Source organism: Arachis ipaensis, chromosome B07 (genome assembly GCF_000816755.2).
Source record: "Arachis ipaensis cultivar K30076 chromosome B07, Araip1.1, whole genome shotgun sequence".
Taxonomy (NCBI): domain Eukaryota; kingdom Viridiplantae; phylum Streptophyta; class Magnoliopsida; order Fabales; family Fabaceae; genus Arachis; species Arachis ipaensis.
The window spans coordinates 10,026,816-10,044,319 of NC_029791.2; the positions used below are offsets into that span (position 1 = coordinate 10,026,816).

Here is a 17,504-nt window from a genome sequence, read left to right on the forward strand (position 1 = left end):
TCAATTGAAAATCGGTCATCAGGCCAGTTCGATTAGCCTCATAAATCGCTTGATAAAAAATCAGTCAAAGAATCGGTCGAACTGGCAGTTAACCAATGAATCGTCGAAACTGGCCAATTTTTTTAAAGAATTCTTGATTCGATGAACCCCTCCAAAGAACAAAGAACCCTAGTTCTGCAGAGTTTTACGCTTAAGTCGTAAAATGGAAGTAGTGAGGTATTATGACATCTAAAAATAAAATTTATACATAGTAGTAGTTGAAAGAAATTTATAATCGAGGAGCCTTAAAGGAAATTTAAGCAAAAGATCGCAAAAAGAAAAACGCATCGCTCACGTAAACGGAAACTGCTTGCACAAGAAACTCCAGACGCCTAGTGAGGTGCCTCTCGGTCTGCATCTAAAAACAACAATATAGGTATGGAATGAGAACCAGAGATTCTCAGCATGGTAAAGGTGCCAATGTACATAATATATAATGTCCCGGAAAAGCCAGAGACAATCCTAGAACTCCGATACTAAGAATTAAACTTAACGGATAAACTAAACCAGATATTAGGTAAACTATCTAAGGTTCTCAAGTTCTGAATCTAACCCTAATTCAACACTTCACTTTTGCCTCCTCCAACCCTCCAAAACACCAATAGAACTACCTTCGTCACTCCTTCGCCAGACAAGGGATCTCTCAGTCGCATAGACATACAATACAGACAAAGAAAACCCAGATAGAATGCATGTACGGCAGGTAGAACATATAGCATATAGGCATAGATAATCAAATAGGCAAACCCAAATATTGTACACTCAAACAAAACAGACAAATGCATATAATGTATGCCTGCCCTATGGCTGATGAGTCTCATCTGTCGGTTATATAGCCAAACTTGACATATCCAGTAGCTAACTCTGGTAGTCCCTTCGTGCGCGTATCCCCAATAATCTATGCATATAATTCTCAATCATTTAATTTTCATCTCATTGGGAGAATTTCCAGGGAGTTAAAGTACCCGCCCATATTTTGCGACTTAGGGTCAACCGAGTATCGAGTCTCAATATGGAGCAAGTGGTGGCTAGCCATTGCATCTACCAGAAAAACTCGTATCTCAGATAATTGAAATGTAATAAGTCGTATAATCATTCATGTTCGTCACAGCCTTTATTCATTACATGATCAATATTTCGTACTTCTCAAACTTGAATCATCACTTTATAATCTTTCTTAATTATAAAGTTAATTCCCTCTCTAGGTCTACCCCTCTCCCTATGATTAGAAATTAAATTTGGGATCTTAAAAGGTAACTATAGATGTTTAAAAGTTAGAAAACATGTTTAAAACACAGAAATACATTTTTTCCCAAAACAGGGGTTTTGCGTACGCATGTTATGTCTCACGTACGCAAGAGTATAAATTTGCGCATCTCGCGTACGCGACTCTTGTCCGCGTACGAGAGCCCCTTGGACAGGGAAGCACTCCCACGTCGTGTGGTACTGCCCGCGTATGCGAGCCTATAAATTCTCCCATTTTGTGTACGCATGCACAATTCCGCGTACGCGGGGCGTCTGGACAGAACCCAGAGTCCACATCGCGTGTGTGTTTGCGTACGCATGCCCATAACCGGTTGAACTTCGATTAAACTCCGATCGAACCACTAAACTATTGTTAATGTTGCAAGTGTGAGAAGTGTTGAAGTTAGTCCCACATCAAAGAAAGCAAGGAAGAATGAAGAGTTTATAATATGAGAGACCCATTAACTTACAACCTTAAGGTTTTGAGTTGGATGTGGTGTCTTCTCATCTTTTGTTATCTCACTTGATTCCTCCTCGAAATTCCTTCGGTGGTCGAGAGCTCTTCGCGGTTGGCCCAACAAGTGGTATCAGAGCCTGGTTAATCGGTCTGGTAGTTTTAAGGGGTATTCAAGGTGAAGCATCGAAAGTCTTCCCGGTAAAGGTGATTGTGAGTTAAGAGAGGAGTGGATAGTGAATCAAATAGCGCAATTCTTCAAGGCGTGTGTTACACACACTTTCCTTTAAGCTTAATTCGCCCCCACCAATATACAATGGTGTGCAAAATGGGTTATTGGCGAATTTTCTGTAGGATACAATGAAGAACACTTGACTTGTTTATGCACTCACACAGTCAAGCCTTACACTAAATAATAATTTACAGAATAATATTCTCTATTCTTTCTTTTGCGCATAAAGAAAGTGTTGAGATAGATTTCCAGCAATAATGAAATGAGGAAAATTTATAAAGACGGAGTACATGCAACATGCAGTTACGTACTCAACAGATACAACTTTTCAAATAGTTACAACCTTTCAACAGACATAACTTCTCAAATAATTGCAACCTTTTAACAGGCATAACTTTTGAATAAGTTACAACTCTATGAAGAGATGTAACTCTTCAAAATAGCTTTTCACATATTTTGAAAATATATCTCACAATCCTCCACCATTTTCAAAATTCATTTTCAATCCTATCATTCTGGAAGTTTTATACTTTCAGTAGAGGTATCTTGCGATTTGAACCTTTACCTAGTAACTAGTGGTATTCACTCATCCGAATTTAAAATGGTAGACAAGTTTTGAACCATTTAACTCATATGAACAAGCATGCACTGATGACACATAAAATTTCGGTATCATTTAGATGTTATATTAAATATGACACATTTAGTATACTACATGGCCTTGTGTCTTGTATCCTTTCGTGAGTGTTTTAAGAGTAAAATCTTAACTCTAAGAATCGGCCTCAGTTCACATTCATATAGGTAGACTCTATCAAAAATATTCCATAATTAAATACTTCAGCAATAATATACTTGCTATAGGTCTATTAAGAGCAAAGCTCATCCTGTTCCTTTATACCATTATGGTTCCAAGTACTTTTTACTTTGGAATGAAAGAAATAATTATGAGTACTTGCAATTACTCTAATAGTATACTTTACCGCATTAAACTCAAGACTTGATGTTACTCAAGTGTGAGTTGGGTTTCCACCATTGGTAATTATTTAAAATACGGATTTTAGTCCCATCCCTTTTGATGTTTTAAACACCAAATTCCTTGTCAATCCTTTCGTCAAAGGATCTGCAAGATTTTGTTCTGACCTTATAAAATTTATAGATATAACTCCATTACTAATAAGATTTTTAACATATGCCTAGATTTTTCATTATAAACTTTGTTATAAACCTTTGATAATATTGCTTGGCTATCACAATGTATAGAGATTGGTGCCATTGGTTTTTGCCAAACTGAAATTTCATGTAATAAATCTCTAAGCCATTCAGCTTCCTTGCTTGCTGCTGCCAAAGCAACAAATTCTGCCGCCATGGTAGAGTCCGTTATGCAAGTTTGTTTCTTGGATCCCCAAGAAACAGCACCCCCAACAAGGGTAAAGATCCAACCACTTGTTGATGCATGATCTTCTGTATAGCTTATCCAACTGGCATCTGTATATCCTTCTAAAACAGAAGGTTCACCACTATACAACAAAGTATAGTTTATTGTTCCTTTCAAATATTTTAATATTCTTCGGACAGCATGCCAATGGTCTTTACTTGGATTGCTTGTATACCGACTTAAACGACCTACAACATATGCTATGTCTGGTTTAGTATAAGTCATAGCATACATTAAGCAGTGCATCCAATTATTTTTGTATACTCAATTTGTGAAACAGACGAACCTGTATTGGGTACTAATTTAATACTTGGATCAAAAGGAGTACTCACCGAATATCCTTCAAATTCATCAAATATTTTTAATATTTTTTCTATATAATGAGATTGAAATAATTCTAAATTATGATCATCTCTAACAATTTTAATTTCTAAAATTATATCTGCAACTCCTATATCTTTCATATCAAAATTACTAGATAAAAAATGTTTAGTTTTTTTACCTCTTCTAAATCAGTACCAAAAATAAGCATATCATCAACATATAAACAAATCATAACAGCTTTACTATACACACATTTATCAGATTCATCTATTTTATATCCATTAGCATGAACAGTTTCATCAAATTTTTTATGCCATTTCTTAGGGGCTTATTTCAGTCCATATAAAGACTTAACTAATTTGCACACTTTATTTTCTTGACCAGCAACTATAAATCTTTCGGGTTGCTTCATATACACCTCTTCATCTAGTTCACCATTTAAGAAAACTGTTTTAACATCCTTTGGTGAATGACAAAATTAAAAATTGAAGCAAGTGCTATAAGCACTCTAATTGTAGCAATTCTTACTACTGGTGTATATGTATCAAAGTAATCAATTTCTTATTTTTGTGCAAACCCCTTAGCAACTAACCGTGCTTTGAACTTATCAACAGTTCCATATACTTTCATTTTCTTTTTGAAAATCCATTTAGAACCAATGACTTTTGACCCACGAGAAAGATCCACTAATTCCCAAGTGTTATTTCTCATTATTGAGTCCATCTCATCTTGTATTGCTTCTTTCCAAAAATATGAATTTCGAGACCTTATAGCCTCTTCATAGGTCTCAGAATCACCTTCCATATGAAGGCATATAGGTGCAATGCTATCTATTGATTCTCCTGTCCCTTCCACAAGGAACATAAAAAAATCTGGTCCATAAGTCTTTGATTTTCTTATTCTTTTACTTTTTCTAGGTTTAATATTTTTAACGGGCTTATTTTCTACATTTTCTTCTATTTCTAAGTGAATTTTACTTTCAGATCTTGGAGTTGAATTAAATCTATCTTCTAAGAAAATTGCATCTCTTGATTCAATAACTATATTAGCAGAATATGATTCATTAGATTCAATAACTACAAACCTATAAATTTTACTGTTCTCAGCATATCCTAATTAAGAAAATATATTCTATACCTCTTTTTTCTAATTCCTTTCTTTTAGGTTCAGGAACTTTTACTATTGCTCTACAGCCCCAAACTTTAAGATATTTAAGATTAAGCTTTTTATTCTTCCAAAGTTCATATGGAGTTATTTTATTCCTTTTATTAGGAATTCTATTTAAAATATAACAAGCAGTTAACATAGCCTCACTCCAAGAACCTTTTGCTAGACCAGAATAATGTAGTATAGTATTAACCATTTCTTCCAGCACCCTATTTTTTCTTTCAGCAATACCATTCTGTTGTGGAGAATATAGTGCAGTGGTTTGATGAATAATACCAGTGGACTCAAAATAACTAGGATTATAATATTCTCCTCCACGGTCAGACCTTAAGCACTTAATAAAGATTTCATATTATAATTTCAACTTCGGTTTTAAAAATCTTAAATTTATCTAAGACTTCATCTTTAGAATGATATATATATATATAACAATATCTACTAAAATCATCAATAAAAATTACAAAATATTTTTTTTTTACCTATAGTAGGCCAACTATGCAAATCACATACATTAGAATGTACTAATTCTAATAACTTTGAATTTCTTTGTACTCTTTAAAAAGGAAGTCTTGTTATCTTAGTTAACATACAAGTTGTACATACATCTGAATTTTTAATTGATTTTGGAATAAGATCATATTTTATCATATCATTTAATTTATGAAAATTAACATGTCCTAAACGATTATGCCATAAAACAAAGGACTCAACAATATAAACAAAAATATTATTATTATTATTATTTACAATATTCAATTTAAACATATTCTCACATAAATATCCTTTACCTACAAACACTCCACCCTTAGACAGAATAAATTTGTCTCCTTCAAATACAGACTTAAACCCATACTTGTTAAGTAGAGGGACAAAAACTAAATTTTTTCTAATTTCGGGTACATAATATACATCAGTAAGAGTCAGTACTTTTCCAGAAATGAATTCAAGTTCCACCGTTTCTTTGCTCATTACTTGAACAGTTGATGCATTTTCCATGTACAGAATTGTCCCATTCTCTTCTTTGAATGTCTTGAAAAAATCTCTATTCTTGCATACATGTCGAGTTGCACCAGAATCTATCCACCATGATCCAATGTCTTCAATCATGTTGATCTCAGAAATAACAACAATAAGATTATCTTTTATTGCTGTGTCGTTCTTTTCTTTCTTCTTTCTTAAGAAACGACATTCTTTCTTAAAATGTCCTAATTTTTCACAATGAAAATAATTTTCTTTCTTTTTATTCTTTCTGAAATCACCATTGTTACCTTGAGATTTATTAAAATCTCAGTATCTCTTCTTGTTGGGCTTGTTGGATTTTTCATTTTCCATTACGTGAAGATTAGCATGAGCACTTTGCTCTTTAGTATCGTCTTGTTTACGATACTCTTCTTCAAGACGAAGGTGATTACTTACTTGCTCAAGAGAGACATCATCCTTTCTATGTTTCATAGTTCTTTTGAATTCTTTCCATGATGGAGGGAGTTTGTCAATAATTGAAGATACAATGATGGTATCATCCATGTGCATGTTATGTTGCTTAAAATTATTTAAAATACGCTCAATTTCATGCAGTTGTTCCATGACAGATCTACCATCAACCATCTTATAACTATTAAAACGAGTGACAAAAAATTTCTTACTAGTTGTGTCCTCGGCCATATATTTTGCCTCTAATTTGTCCCATAATTCTTTTGTGCTCCCAACATTTTGGTAGACATCAAACAGTGCATTAGCCATGCCATTGAGTATATTACCGGTGCATATATAGTCATCATTGTCCCATTTTTGTCTGGCTCATGTTTTTGCAATGGCCTCTCCTTCAACTTCTGGTGGTCTTAGTATGGTAAGAACATATGCCACTTTTAGTGTTGTGAGAAGGAAGTGCATCTTCTTTTGCCATCGTATGAAATTTTCACCATCAAATCTTTATAACTTGACAAAATTCGACATCATCTCCTTAATTGATGCAGTGACCATTTTTGTTTTATTGGTGAATAATTAAGCCTAAAGATTGTGAGTTAAGAGAGGAGGGGATAGTGAATCAAATAGCGTAATTCTTCTTCAAGGCGTGTGTTACACACACTTTCCTTTAGGCTTAATTCGCCCCCACCAATATACAATGGTGTGCAAAATGGGTTATTGGCGAATTTTCTGTAGGATACAATAAAGAACACTTGACTTGTTTATGCACTCACACAGTCAAGCTTACACTAAATGATAATTTACAGAATAATATTCTCTATTCTTTCTTTTGCGTATAAAGAAAGTGTTGAGATGGATTTTAGCAATAATGAAATGAAGAAAATTTATAGAGACGAAGTACATGCAACATGCAGTTACGTACTCAACAGACACAACTTTTTTAAATAGTTACAACCTTTCAACAGATATAACTTCTCAAATAATTGCAACCTTTTAACAGGCATAACTTTTGAATAAGTCACAACTCTATGAAGAGATGTAACTCTTCAAAATAATTTTTTACATATTTTAAAAATATATCTCACAGTCCGAATGGCGTGTCCCGCGGTGTTTTACAGTGGTGTGATGGACAAATACTTATATGTGGTGGAGGAGTTAGAAGGAAGTTGATGCTTGATATGGAGACGAAGGGGAGATTATTAATGTTACAAGTGTGAGAAGTGTTGAAGTTAGTCTCATATCAAAAAAAATAAAAAAAATGAAAAATTTATAAAATAAAAGACCCATTAACATTAACTGAGTAATCGAGAGCTCTCTGCGGTTGGCCCAATAACAATTAAACTAGTCATTTTACTGATTCATTAACCGGTTCTTGCAACCTTGCATGACACACAAACACACGTCTTGTCGCGTCTACTTTTTGCAGAAATAGAAAAAATAAAGAAAAAGAAAGCTACGATTCATTGATTGCTTCTCTCTCTCCACATTTCTCGCAAACTCCATTGTGTTGCGTCTTGCGTGTACCAAACCATAAACGCAGGTAATATTCAACCCCCATTCCCTTCTTCTTCACTCTTAGTCTTCTTCTCCTCACAATCTTCACTTTTCTCATTCCGCCAATCTACCCCTTAATCCTCCGATTCATAGAATTCACTCTCATAGCTTCAATTTCTTTTGGCCCTTTTGTGATTTCTCTCTGACTGGGTCGTTTTCTTCCAATTTCAAAAACGATCCTTCGTGGATCTTCAGATTCATTTGCAGAATAGCTTTTTTCTTCAGAGGCTGAGTCATGGGGAGGGTGTTTGTGACACATCTTGAAGGGAAGTTCTACAGCTGTAAGCACTGCCGCACCCATCTAGCTCTTTGTCAAGACATCGTCTCCAAGGTACGATTTTGATCCATGACCTAAACTTTTTTAACCATTTCTTCTTCTGGGTATGTAGCTTTTTACAAGCTAGATTTTTGTATGAGTTTGTGGTCTAATGTGGTTAGGGATAATCATCCTCTTATAATACTAAGTACTTACTCGTGTTATTGTTTATTTATTTTTTTTCTGTTATGGTTGATTTGTGTTACTTCGTCAAGTATTGTCTCATGGTTGTTGACCAATACAAGACTTTAACTTGATGATGAATTTGATCCACTTTCTAGAGTTATTTTTCTTTGCTCATCTACTTTGAAATGGAGCTGAGGTGCGTGTTTATTGATTGTTCTGTTTGGTGATGGCTTAAGGTGAAAAATATGTATTCCTTTTGGCTTAAAAATATTTATTGATTCTCATGTATTAGATATAGAATCAATCACTGATCTTGAGGTTGGAGCTGAGTTGGGCATTCGTATGGTGCTGGTCCTTGATGCTTTGTCTTGGTTTTGGGTGTGGTTTTTCATGAGATTGGGTTTTTCTTTTTGTGTACTCTTCCCAGTTGTGAACGGACTAAATAAATTGCTTAGATCTCAGAAGCCAAAACATAACAAACAGAATGGGTAATGAATAATGAAACGGAAAATAAATCAATCACGAAATATATCACTTCCACTTTGCTGGAAAATGGTAAAAAGGTAGAGATTTTCTGTGAATTTGATTGTTACAAACAAAAACCAAACCGCAACTTGGCTGGTTTTTCTGCCATACTGGAGCTATTAAAAGCCATGATATTATGAGTTTGATTCTTCATGCCTTGCTTTTAAATAAAGTGACAGTGTTTTAGGCCTTTTTTTGGGGGTGAATCTTCCTACAAGTAATGACATTTCCCCTGTTAAGTTGGAAACATTGTTTTAAATGCATATCTGTTATATGCTGAACAATAATTCAACTGATTGCAATTGCATTGCTTTCCACTTGCATACTTGCTTGCGTGTCAGTTGCTGGCACCAGCTCTTCAGTTTGCATCTACATGTGTTGGGACTTGTTGCCTATGGCACACTTATGCATTGTTCAATTCTGTTAATTAGTAATACCTGATGGATTTTCATTTTGATTATAAAATTTGAGAGATGGTGAAATGGGGATCTATTCTTCAAAAAAGATATATGTTTCGTGTAAAAGTTTCTCAAAATTTAGCTTTTTTGTTTCTAGATCCTTTATGGTAATGTTTGATTTAGACCAAGCCATTGTTATTTGGGCTTTTTCCTAAGAACAAATTTTCTAACTACCATTTTTGCCTGTGTTGTTTTATTCAGTCTTTCCACTGCAGACATGGGAAAGCTTATCTCTTCAGTAAGGTGTAAGTTATCCTTGATTTTTGGCACCTTGTGGTTGTGCAATCACTAATATAAAGAAACACGCTCTTGCTGGTGTTCGGATCCAAATTATCATCAGTAAAACATAGTAATTTTGTACTTGCCACTTTGTCGAAAAATGAAAAATAGAAGCAAAGAGAGCTTGGTTAAGGGAGATTCATTACTCGTTGCCGTCATCGATTGTGTTGGGTGTGCAAGTCTATCATGAATTCTCTCATGATTGTGATATAGAGACTTGCCAGTGGAAAAATGAAAATTATAGGTGCATGACAAGTTTACAACCACATAACCAGAAAAAACCATAATTCCTAACACACTCAAGTCTCTCATCTACTGACATTTAGTTTATTGTGGATGGTGTGATTATTGTCTCTTGTATATGTACTGAAAGTGTTGAACGGAATAATAGTGTTATTCATCGCTTCTAGCCACATTATATTCGCTGTTGGTTCTGCTCCCTAACTCGTTGAAATCTTGTTGATTTTAACAGTGTGAACGTTTCTCTTGGTGAAAACGAGGAGAGACAGATGATGACCGGGTGGCATACTGTGGCAGACATTTTCTGTGTTGGATGTGGATCGATTGTGGGTTGGAAATATGTAAGCTTTTCTGCGAAACTTCACTGGTATGATCCTTCTTCTTTCAATGAACCGCGTTACCTCACTCTATTGGTTTCTTTCAGGAAACTGCCCATGAAAAAACCCAGAAGTACAAGGAAGGAAAATCTGTCCTTGAACGGTTAGTAGTTATATTCTGTGACAAAACATTCTTAATCTAATGTGTGAATGTGTGTCGTATCTTGTCCTTGTACCCTATAGGGATGTTGTGACAGTTTGGATTCCTGTTCTTCGGAAAATTGGGAACATGGACAAAGATACAACATTCCTATCTTGTCTTTGTCACACGTCTCTGTATTTTCTATCGTGAGGCACTTGTGAAAGATAGGCTCCCAATGACGAAATGTAATGGTAACCGACGATGTAGTTTGTTTCGATGAACTTTGTGTGCAGGTACAAGGTTTCAGGTCCTGATGGCAGCAATTATTGGGTCAGCCATGAGGCACATGTTGGTGGGAGTGATGTAGATGATGCTTAGTAATAAATAAACCCACCGTTGACAATTAAATTGTACATACCCTTTAACTCCCTCTGTGTTGTTCAATCTATGTGGATTTGTAGGGGAAAATTAGCCAAATCAGCATCCCCCCCAAAAAAGAAAAACACAGTACATTTGGTTGTTGATTCTCATGTAAAAAGAAGCACTAATGCGCACACTTCTGATCTATCAAGTTGTTCATTTGTGGTTAATCTCTTTGTTCAGTATCTTTTAACGTTTTCTTGGCAATGAGATAAAAGGGTACTATGAATAAACCAAATTATGATTAATTGTAGCTGCTTATGTAGAAAGTTTCAAGATTAAATTGCAAATGCAGGTACTCAAGGTGAGGTTGGTTTATTTATGGTTAATTGAAGGTTACGCATATTGTTGTGTACTGAATGTAGTGTGTGTAACTTGTGTCGCAATGCAATCAAACTTTGTGTGGTTTCGTGATTTAACTGGGAACTTCTGGAATTAGGAGAGTATATTCCACTTGGATTTTCAAAGTCACACAGAATAAGCATTTCACATATCAAGATATATAAGATAAGATGATATAAGTTGAACTGATCAAACAATGTCATAAAAAGAGGAAGTAAATATATTTTCAGTTACCTAAATTTGAATAATTTTTTCTTTTTTCGGATATTCAATTATTCAGGTACCGAAAAATTCCAATAAATTAAACCGGCATGGAACATGTATATATGAAATTAGTCATCTATGTTAAATATATATTAGAGTATAAATACATATTAAAAATATGTAAAATAAAATAATAGATGTAATTTAGGAGTTTAGACTTCAGAATTTAATCTATTTATTTTGTTTTTATTTCTTTCTTTTACCTTTAATAGCAAGTAGGAGTATTTCATTTCTTGTTCAGTAATATTAGAAAAACAAAAAATAATTGGCCTAAATAATACAAATTTATCTTATTTAGTATTTATTTATTGCATGATGTATTAAATAAAACAAAAAAAAAATAAATTTTGTTAGTTTTGAGCTAATATTTTTTTGTTATCAAATATTTCTATTCTTATTTTGTTTGAAATGTATTATTATTCTCCAAAAATCTAAAATAATATTTTTTATAGAGAACATAACTTCTTAAAGTTTTTAATAATATTAATACATCAAAACTTTTTTTTTTGTTAAAAAGTTTATTTTAATATTCTTAAAATACATAGGAGAAAAATCTAAGTACCAAAAGAAAATCCAATAATTGGATTGCTACTAAAAGCGTAACAGAAGGTGAGGGTTATGATTGGAAAGTCACCGTTGGAAAAGGATTCAAAAAGAACAAAAGCGGAATAGAAGAAGAACACGAGATTGAGAATGAAGCAACGAGGGGCATTATGGTGATTATCCATCCAAACCATCCATGAAAGATTGAAAACACGTAACGTAGTCTTCAAGTGATAGTAACATCAAACGGAATCTATTCTCTCTCTCACTCCACGCTTTCCCCATTTTCCACTCCAAACTTCTCTCTAATTACCAAAATGCCACTCCCTCCCCTCTCCTTTCTTCTCTTTTCAGTCTTCACTCTCACTCCCTCCTTTTCTTCACAACAAATCGAACTTTCTGGAACCTCAATCTCTGTGCCTTCTCCTTCGAGCTTAAGCTTACACCACCTCCTTCTCTGAACCTCGCGCTACGTTAACATTGCTTATTTTCTTCCCTATTTTGAACTATTTTTTTCTTTATTTATTATTTATTTATTATTCTTTTAGCATTTGGCGTATAAAGTGTTATCGGTTGGTGTGAGGGTGAGAGGGTTTGGTGAAGTGAACAAGGGAACTAAGTTAGGTTCTTTGGTTGCAGCTTAATCATTAATAATTCATTATTGTTTTTATTTCGATCCCTAATTATTATTACTGCACAGTTTGAAGTTTCGAGTGTTGGAGTTTTCGATTTTTTATTTTTTAAAATTTTTTTGGTTGGGGATGAATCGGAGTGGTTTCAGGGGTCATGAAATGCAGATGCAAGCTGCGTTTAACCAGAGGCACCACCAATTGGGGGTGTTGAGGTCTTCTTCGGTGATGATGAAGGACAGGGACGAAGAACTCGCCTTGTTCCTTGAGATGAGGAAACGCGAGAAGGAGCGAACCGATTCGCTGCTTCGCGCCTCTGATGAACTCCATGCTGACGCACCCTTAGGTCTTACTGCATTTCTTATTCAAGCTTTTTTGGATATTGTTTAACTCTTTTATTGTTGTTGTTGTCAATTGAATTGGGTGTGTATTATTGCAGGGTCGAACCCGGGAACATCTCCATTGTTTAACATCCCGTTAGCCACGCCAGCTCCTGTGAGGAAGACTGGTGCTGATGATTTTCTCAATTCGGAGAACGATAAGAATGACTATGATTGGTATGTGCTGCTGCATCTTTCTATTTATGTTTAATGTAGTTCCTTGAGAATATGCTTTTTTGTAAAGGGAACGTTTTACAGTTTATAGTAGCTGATAGTTTATTGAGCACTTGAGCTGAACCAAATACATTTCTTAATTCTGAGTGAGGTAGATAGAATGATAAATTGGTCATAGGTGAATCTTATTTCTCTTACTGCTAGATAGTTAGATATTGGATTCAAGTTTTGCAAATTGAAAATAATAATAATAATAATAATAATAATAATAATAATAATAATAAGGCTGTGAGATATTTTATTACCATGTTGGGTCAACTCAGCTTGAACCAGCTAAGTATAATAAATTCTAGAAATTGGTGGTTTAAACAAAATTGAAGGAGGGAAAAAAAGTACATCTGGTTAGTTTCTTGAATGTGAAACATTAAGCTCATGAGTGTAAGCAGCTACCATTCATTTAATACATTGGCTAGTTTAAGCAAATTAGATGAAGGTCCACAATATACTGCTTGAATATAGAGGTCAAGGGTATAGTGTTTCATCTTTCCATGAAGTGTACAATTACGCTGGTTTTCATGCTAATGAATCTTGTGTCTTCACACTTGATATTTGACACACATAATGTTTAGTACTATTTATAGTTACTTCTTTGTAGTTGAATTATGTCTAGATAAATTTATGGAAACTGGTATAGTTAACTACACAATTAATATTCTAGATAATTCTGTTTTTAAGTCATAAGTAATTAGTACTGTCATGACACACTTTTAGCAGTATTATTGTCTTCACAATTTTTCTCCCAACGCTACTCAAATCACATTTGTAAACCTTTTTTGCATATATGCTCTTCGTATGAACAGACATAGGCTTTCATTATTATTAATAATAATGCATTATCTTTGGCCACATGCTATACATAATTGATATGACTTTTAATGTTTCTAATGTAAAGTGGAATGCATGTTTTTCAAATTAGGGCTTAGCTTGCTTATTGTCTTGTCAGGCTTCTAACTCCTCCGGGAACTCCACTTTTTCCATCTTTGGAGATGGAAACTCAAAAAACTGTTATGAGTCAGCTTGGTGGTCCAACTTCACGTCCCAATGTATTAAAATCTAGAGTAAGCAGTTCTATTCAAGGTTTTCGATCATACCAATCATTTTATGGCAATTGTCGTGTACATGTTCTGTGTTTTGTTTGAATTCCTTAATGAAATTGTTCTTATCCATGTAAGCTCCCTCCTGATTTTGGAGAAAGTTAATGAGCAATGTGATTATATTCACTACGCACCGTGCACGATAAACTTGACTTAAGCAGAAATTAAAGGATTCTTATTTTAAGTATCGAGGATTATGAAGAATGTATTGAGTTTTGCAGGTATCATTGACTAACGTGATCATTCTTGGTAATAATTGGTTCATGCTTTAACTTATATTTATAATTTGGCATTCTAGACTTTTATTCATGGCAGTAGTCATGAAGTCTCTTTGCTTAAAAACAGTTTCATGGTTTCAGTTGGCAAATTCTCTGTCAGAACCTAGTGGGAGGAGCAGCCTAGTATGTAAACAATCAGCTTTCTCGCCCGGGTTAAGTTCATCTAGTGGCGTAACTAGGAGGCCCTCATCATCATCAGGAAATCCAGGATCAAGACCTGCAACTCCTACTGGACGCCCTACATTGACCACAGCTTCAAAACCCAGATCTTCAACACCTACTTCTCGGGCTACCTTATCTTCAGCTAGGACGGCGGTTGCTACAAACAAGACCACATCTTCTACAACCAAGCCTGTGGTTTCTCTTACAAAGAGTATGATTTCTGCCTCCAAGACTACGGTCGCTGCAACTAAACCCACAGTTCCAGCTAGATCCTCTACACCTTTGTCAAGATCTACTGTAAGATCTTCAACACCAACTAGCAGGCCTACCGTACCTTCATCCAGGTCCATATCAAGGGCATCTACTCCAACTAGGCGACCAACCACACCATCAAGTGCACCCAGCATATCTGCTCCTTCAGCTAAGGCTTCTTCAATCTCCAAGCCAGCTCCGGTGGTGTCACGGCAACCAGCATCTTCACATGGCACTTCACCAACTGTAAGATCAAGACCATGGAATCCATCTGAGATGCCTGGCTTTTCACTTGATGCTCCACCCAATTTGAGGACATCACTACCAGAAAGGCCACTGTCAGCAACTAGGGGGAGGCCTGGAGCACCCAGTTCTCGGTCTTCATCTGTTGAGCCAGCTCCTAGCGGCAGACCAAGGCGGCAATCATGTTCTCCTTCTAGAGGACGGTCCTCTGGCGGTTCTCATCCTACAGGAAGCTCTATGCCTGCTGTCAGTCGTGGGTACTCAAAAGCAAATGACAATGTCAATCCTATTGTAATTGGCACCAAGATGGTTGAGAGGGTAATAAATATGCGGAAATTAGCACCACCAAGGCTGGATGACAAAAACTCTCCCCATGGTAATCTTTCTGGGAAGTCATCTTCGTCACCAGATAGCTCAGGTTTTGGAAGAACACTCTCAAAGAAATCCTTGGATATGGCTATTAGGCATATGGTACGCTTCTTCATATTTTCTATACTAGTTTGGATCTCGTAAGAATAAACTTGTAATGCATCTGATTCGAATCCCTTCTTGAAATGCTACAATAACTTGTTCCCTAACTGGACTCGTTTGATATTTGATGAATGATTGTTAAGCAGATCAAAGTGAATAAAACTGTGTCTAGATATATGTTTATTGCTTACACTTTTTTGTTTCTCTTGACCAGGATATACGGCAAAGGGTTCCAGGCAATTTACGACCATTGATGACAAACATTCCAGCATCTTCAATGTATAGTGTGCGCACGGGGGCTCAGCGTAGCCGTACTGTCAGTGTCTCGGGCTCACCTCATGCCACAAGCAGTAACGCTGGTTCTGAAATTAGTGTAAATCAAAATGGACACTGTCTAGATAGTAGTGAAATAGATGAGGATTTCGTCAGTGAGAGAGGTGGTCAATCTCCGACGAGTGTCCGGGGCAGGTGAAGGATGAGTCATGTATCTACATTTAAATGGCAAAAACATTCTTTCAGCCATGGTGGATTTGCATGTGAAGCTAACTATGCTTATGTTGTTGTAAAGTTTATTGGAAGAATGGAAGTGGTGTAACTTGTGTGTAACGGAAGGTATTTGTGATTATGTTCCTAATGGCCTATCGTTCATATTTGCCATCAAGGATGTTTTGTACTATTTTGTTGAAATTTAGTACTAAACATTTAACGCTATAGCATGTGTTGAAATATTTTAATTAAGGTTCATTATGCAAGTATTTGGTTTAAGTGACACGACAAATGTAGGGATTTTTTCAGAAATAAAATAAAAAAAAATTTATATTTTTTTAAACACCATTATTGAACTTTAATTTTTCAAATAAGATTTTTTTTTTTTTGGGGATTAGAGCAAGTTCGTTGGCAAACTCCCTTTAAATTTTTTGAAATCCGCGTTTTTAATCCATTTTAACTCATTATCATCGTCTACAAACAGTATACAGGAGTACACAAACATACACAAACAACAAGTATGGTTTCTTTAAGAATTTTTTTTAATTATAAATTAAAAAAATAATTCATATTTAATAATAGCAACCATTATTTTTTTTGCCTTTTGTGTGTATTTAATAATTACTCAGAATAACTTATAATATTAAAGGTTATAAATATGTAATTATATATATTACACCTATGAAATTATATTTATTAAGTTAAATAAAATAATTTTAAATTATTCTTTCATAGCATTATTTAATGTGAGTCGGGTCACAAACCACTTAGAGATTGTGCACATATCTAACACTGGTTATTTTATCACGAAAAATAGACACAAATTCATGTCAATTGTCGAATTTTTAGGTAATTTATGAAATATAAACACACACAAAATAATTTTATTAAAAATTGTATAAATAGATGAAATTATTTTAAACAAATGAGTATAAAAAAATTTTTTGTATGAGATATTCAAATATAAAATTATTTTTATTTTTCGAAAAAATCTTTTGAAAAAAGATAACTTAAAAATATATTTTTTTAAAAAATTCACTCAAATAATCTTTTTTATTTGATAAGATAGTAACAAATTAGAAAATTTTTTATGCCTATATATATGATTACAACAACACCGCAACATCACTTCAACGGTTGATAGCAAAGAACTGGTGTATGCAACTCTTGGATATACATAGCAACTTTGTTGAATTGAAGGAGTTTTTTCAAGGTAACTAAAGCTCTTCCTCTTTTAAGTATTTATATGTAAATTATAAATATATATATGTGAAAAAATCTATTGATGGTGATTCGAAAAATAAATGTATTTCTAATTTTCACCCATTATTTTATTAAATTTAGTTACTATTTACCATTCTTTGAATCAATAATTCTCCCCACTCTTTTAAGGTCATGAGAGTTTTGAACCAGTTAATAAACCGATAA

General features: G+C 34.5%; 2 protein-coding genes across 2 annotated transcripts; both read left to right on the plus strand.

Annotated features, from left to right (window-relative positions):
* Nucleotides 7,702–10,874, plus strand: LOC107609286 (protein yippee-like). Its single transcript, XM_016311172.2, has 6 exons — nucleotides 7,702–7,861; nucleotides 8,071–8,206; nucleotides 9,502–9,545; nucleotides 10,052–10,160; nucleotides 10,244–10,299; nucleotides 10,572–10,874. Exons 2-6 carry the CDS (start codon nucleotides 8,111–8,113, stop codon nucleotides 10,654–10,656), a joined length of 390 nt encoding a protein of 129 aa, XP_016166658.1. The 5' UTR covers nucleotides 7,702–7,861; nucleotides 8,071–8,110; the 3' UTR covers nucleotides 10,657–10,874.
* LOC107609321 (zonadhesin) lies at nucleotides 11,979–16,331 on the plus strand. The gene is made up of 5 exons (XM_016311235.2): nucleotides 11,979–12,822; nucleotides 12,916–13,033; nucleotides 14,034–14,148; nucleotides 14,544–15,590; nucleotides 15,805–16,331. The coding sequence occupies exons 1-5, from the start codon at nucleotides 12,609–12,611 to the stop codon at nucleotides 16,060–16,062; spliced, it is 1,752 nt and encodes a 583-aa protein (XP_016166721.1). The 5' UTR covers nucleotides 11,979–12,608; the 3' UTR covers nucleotides 16,063–16,331.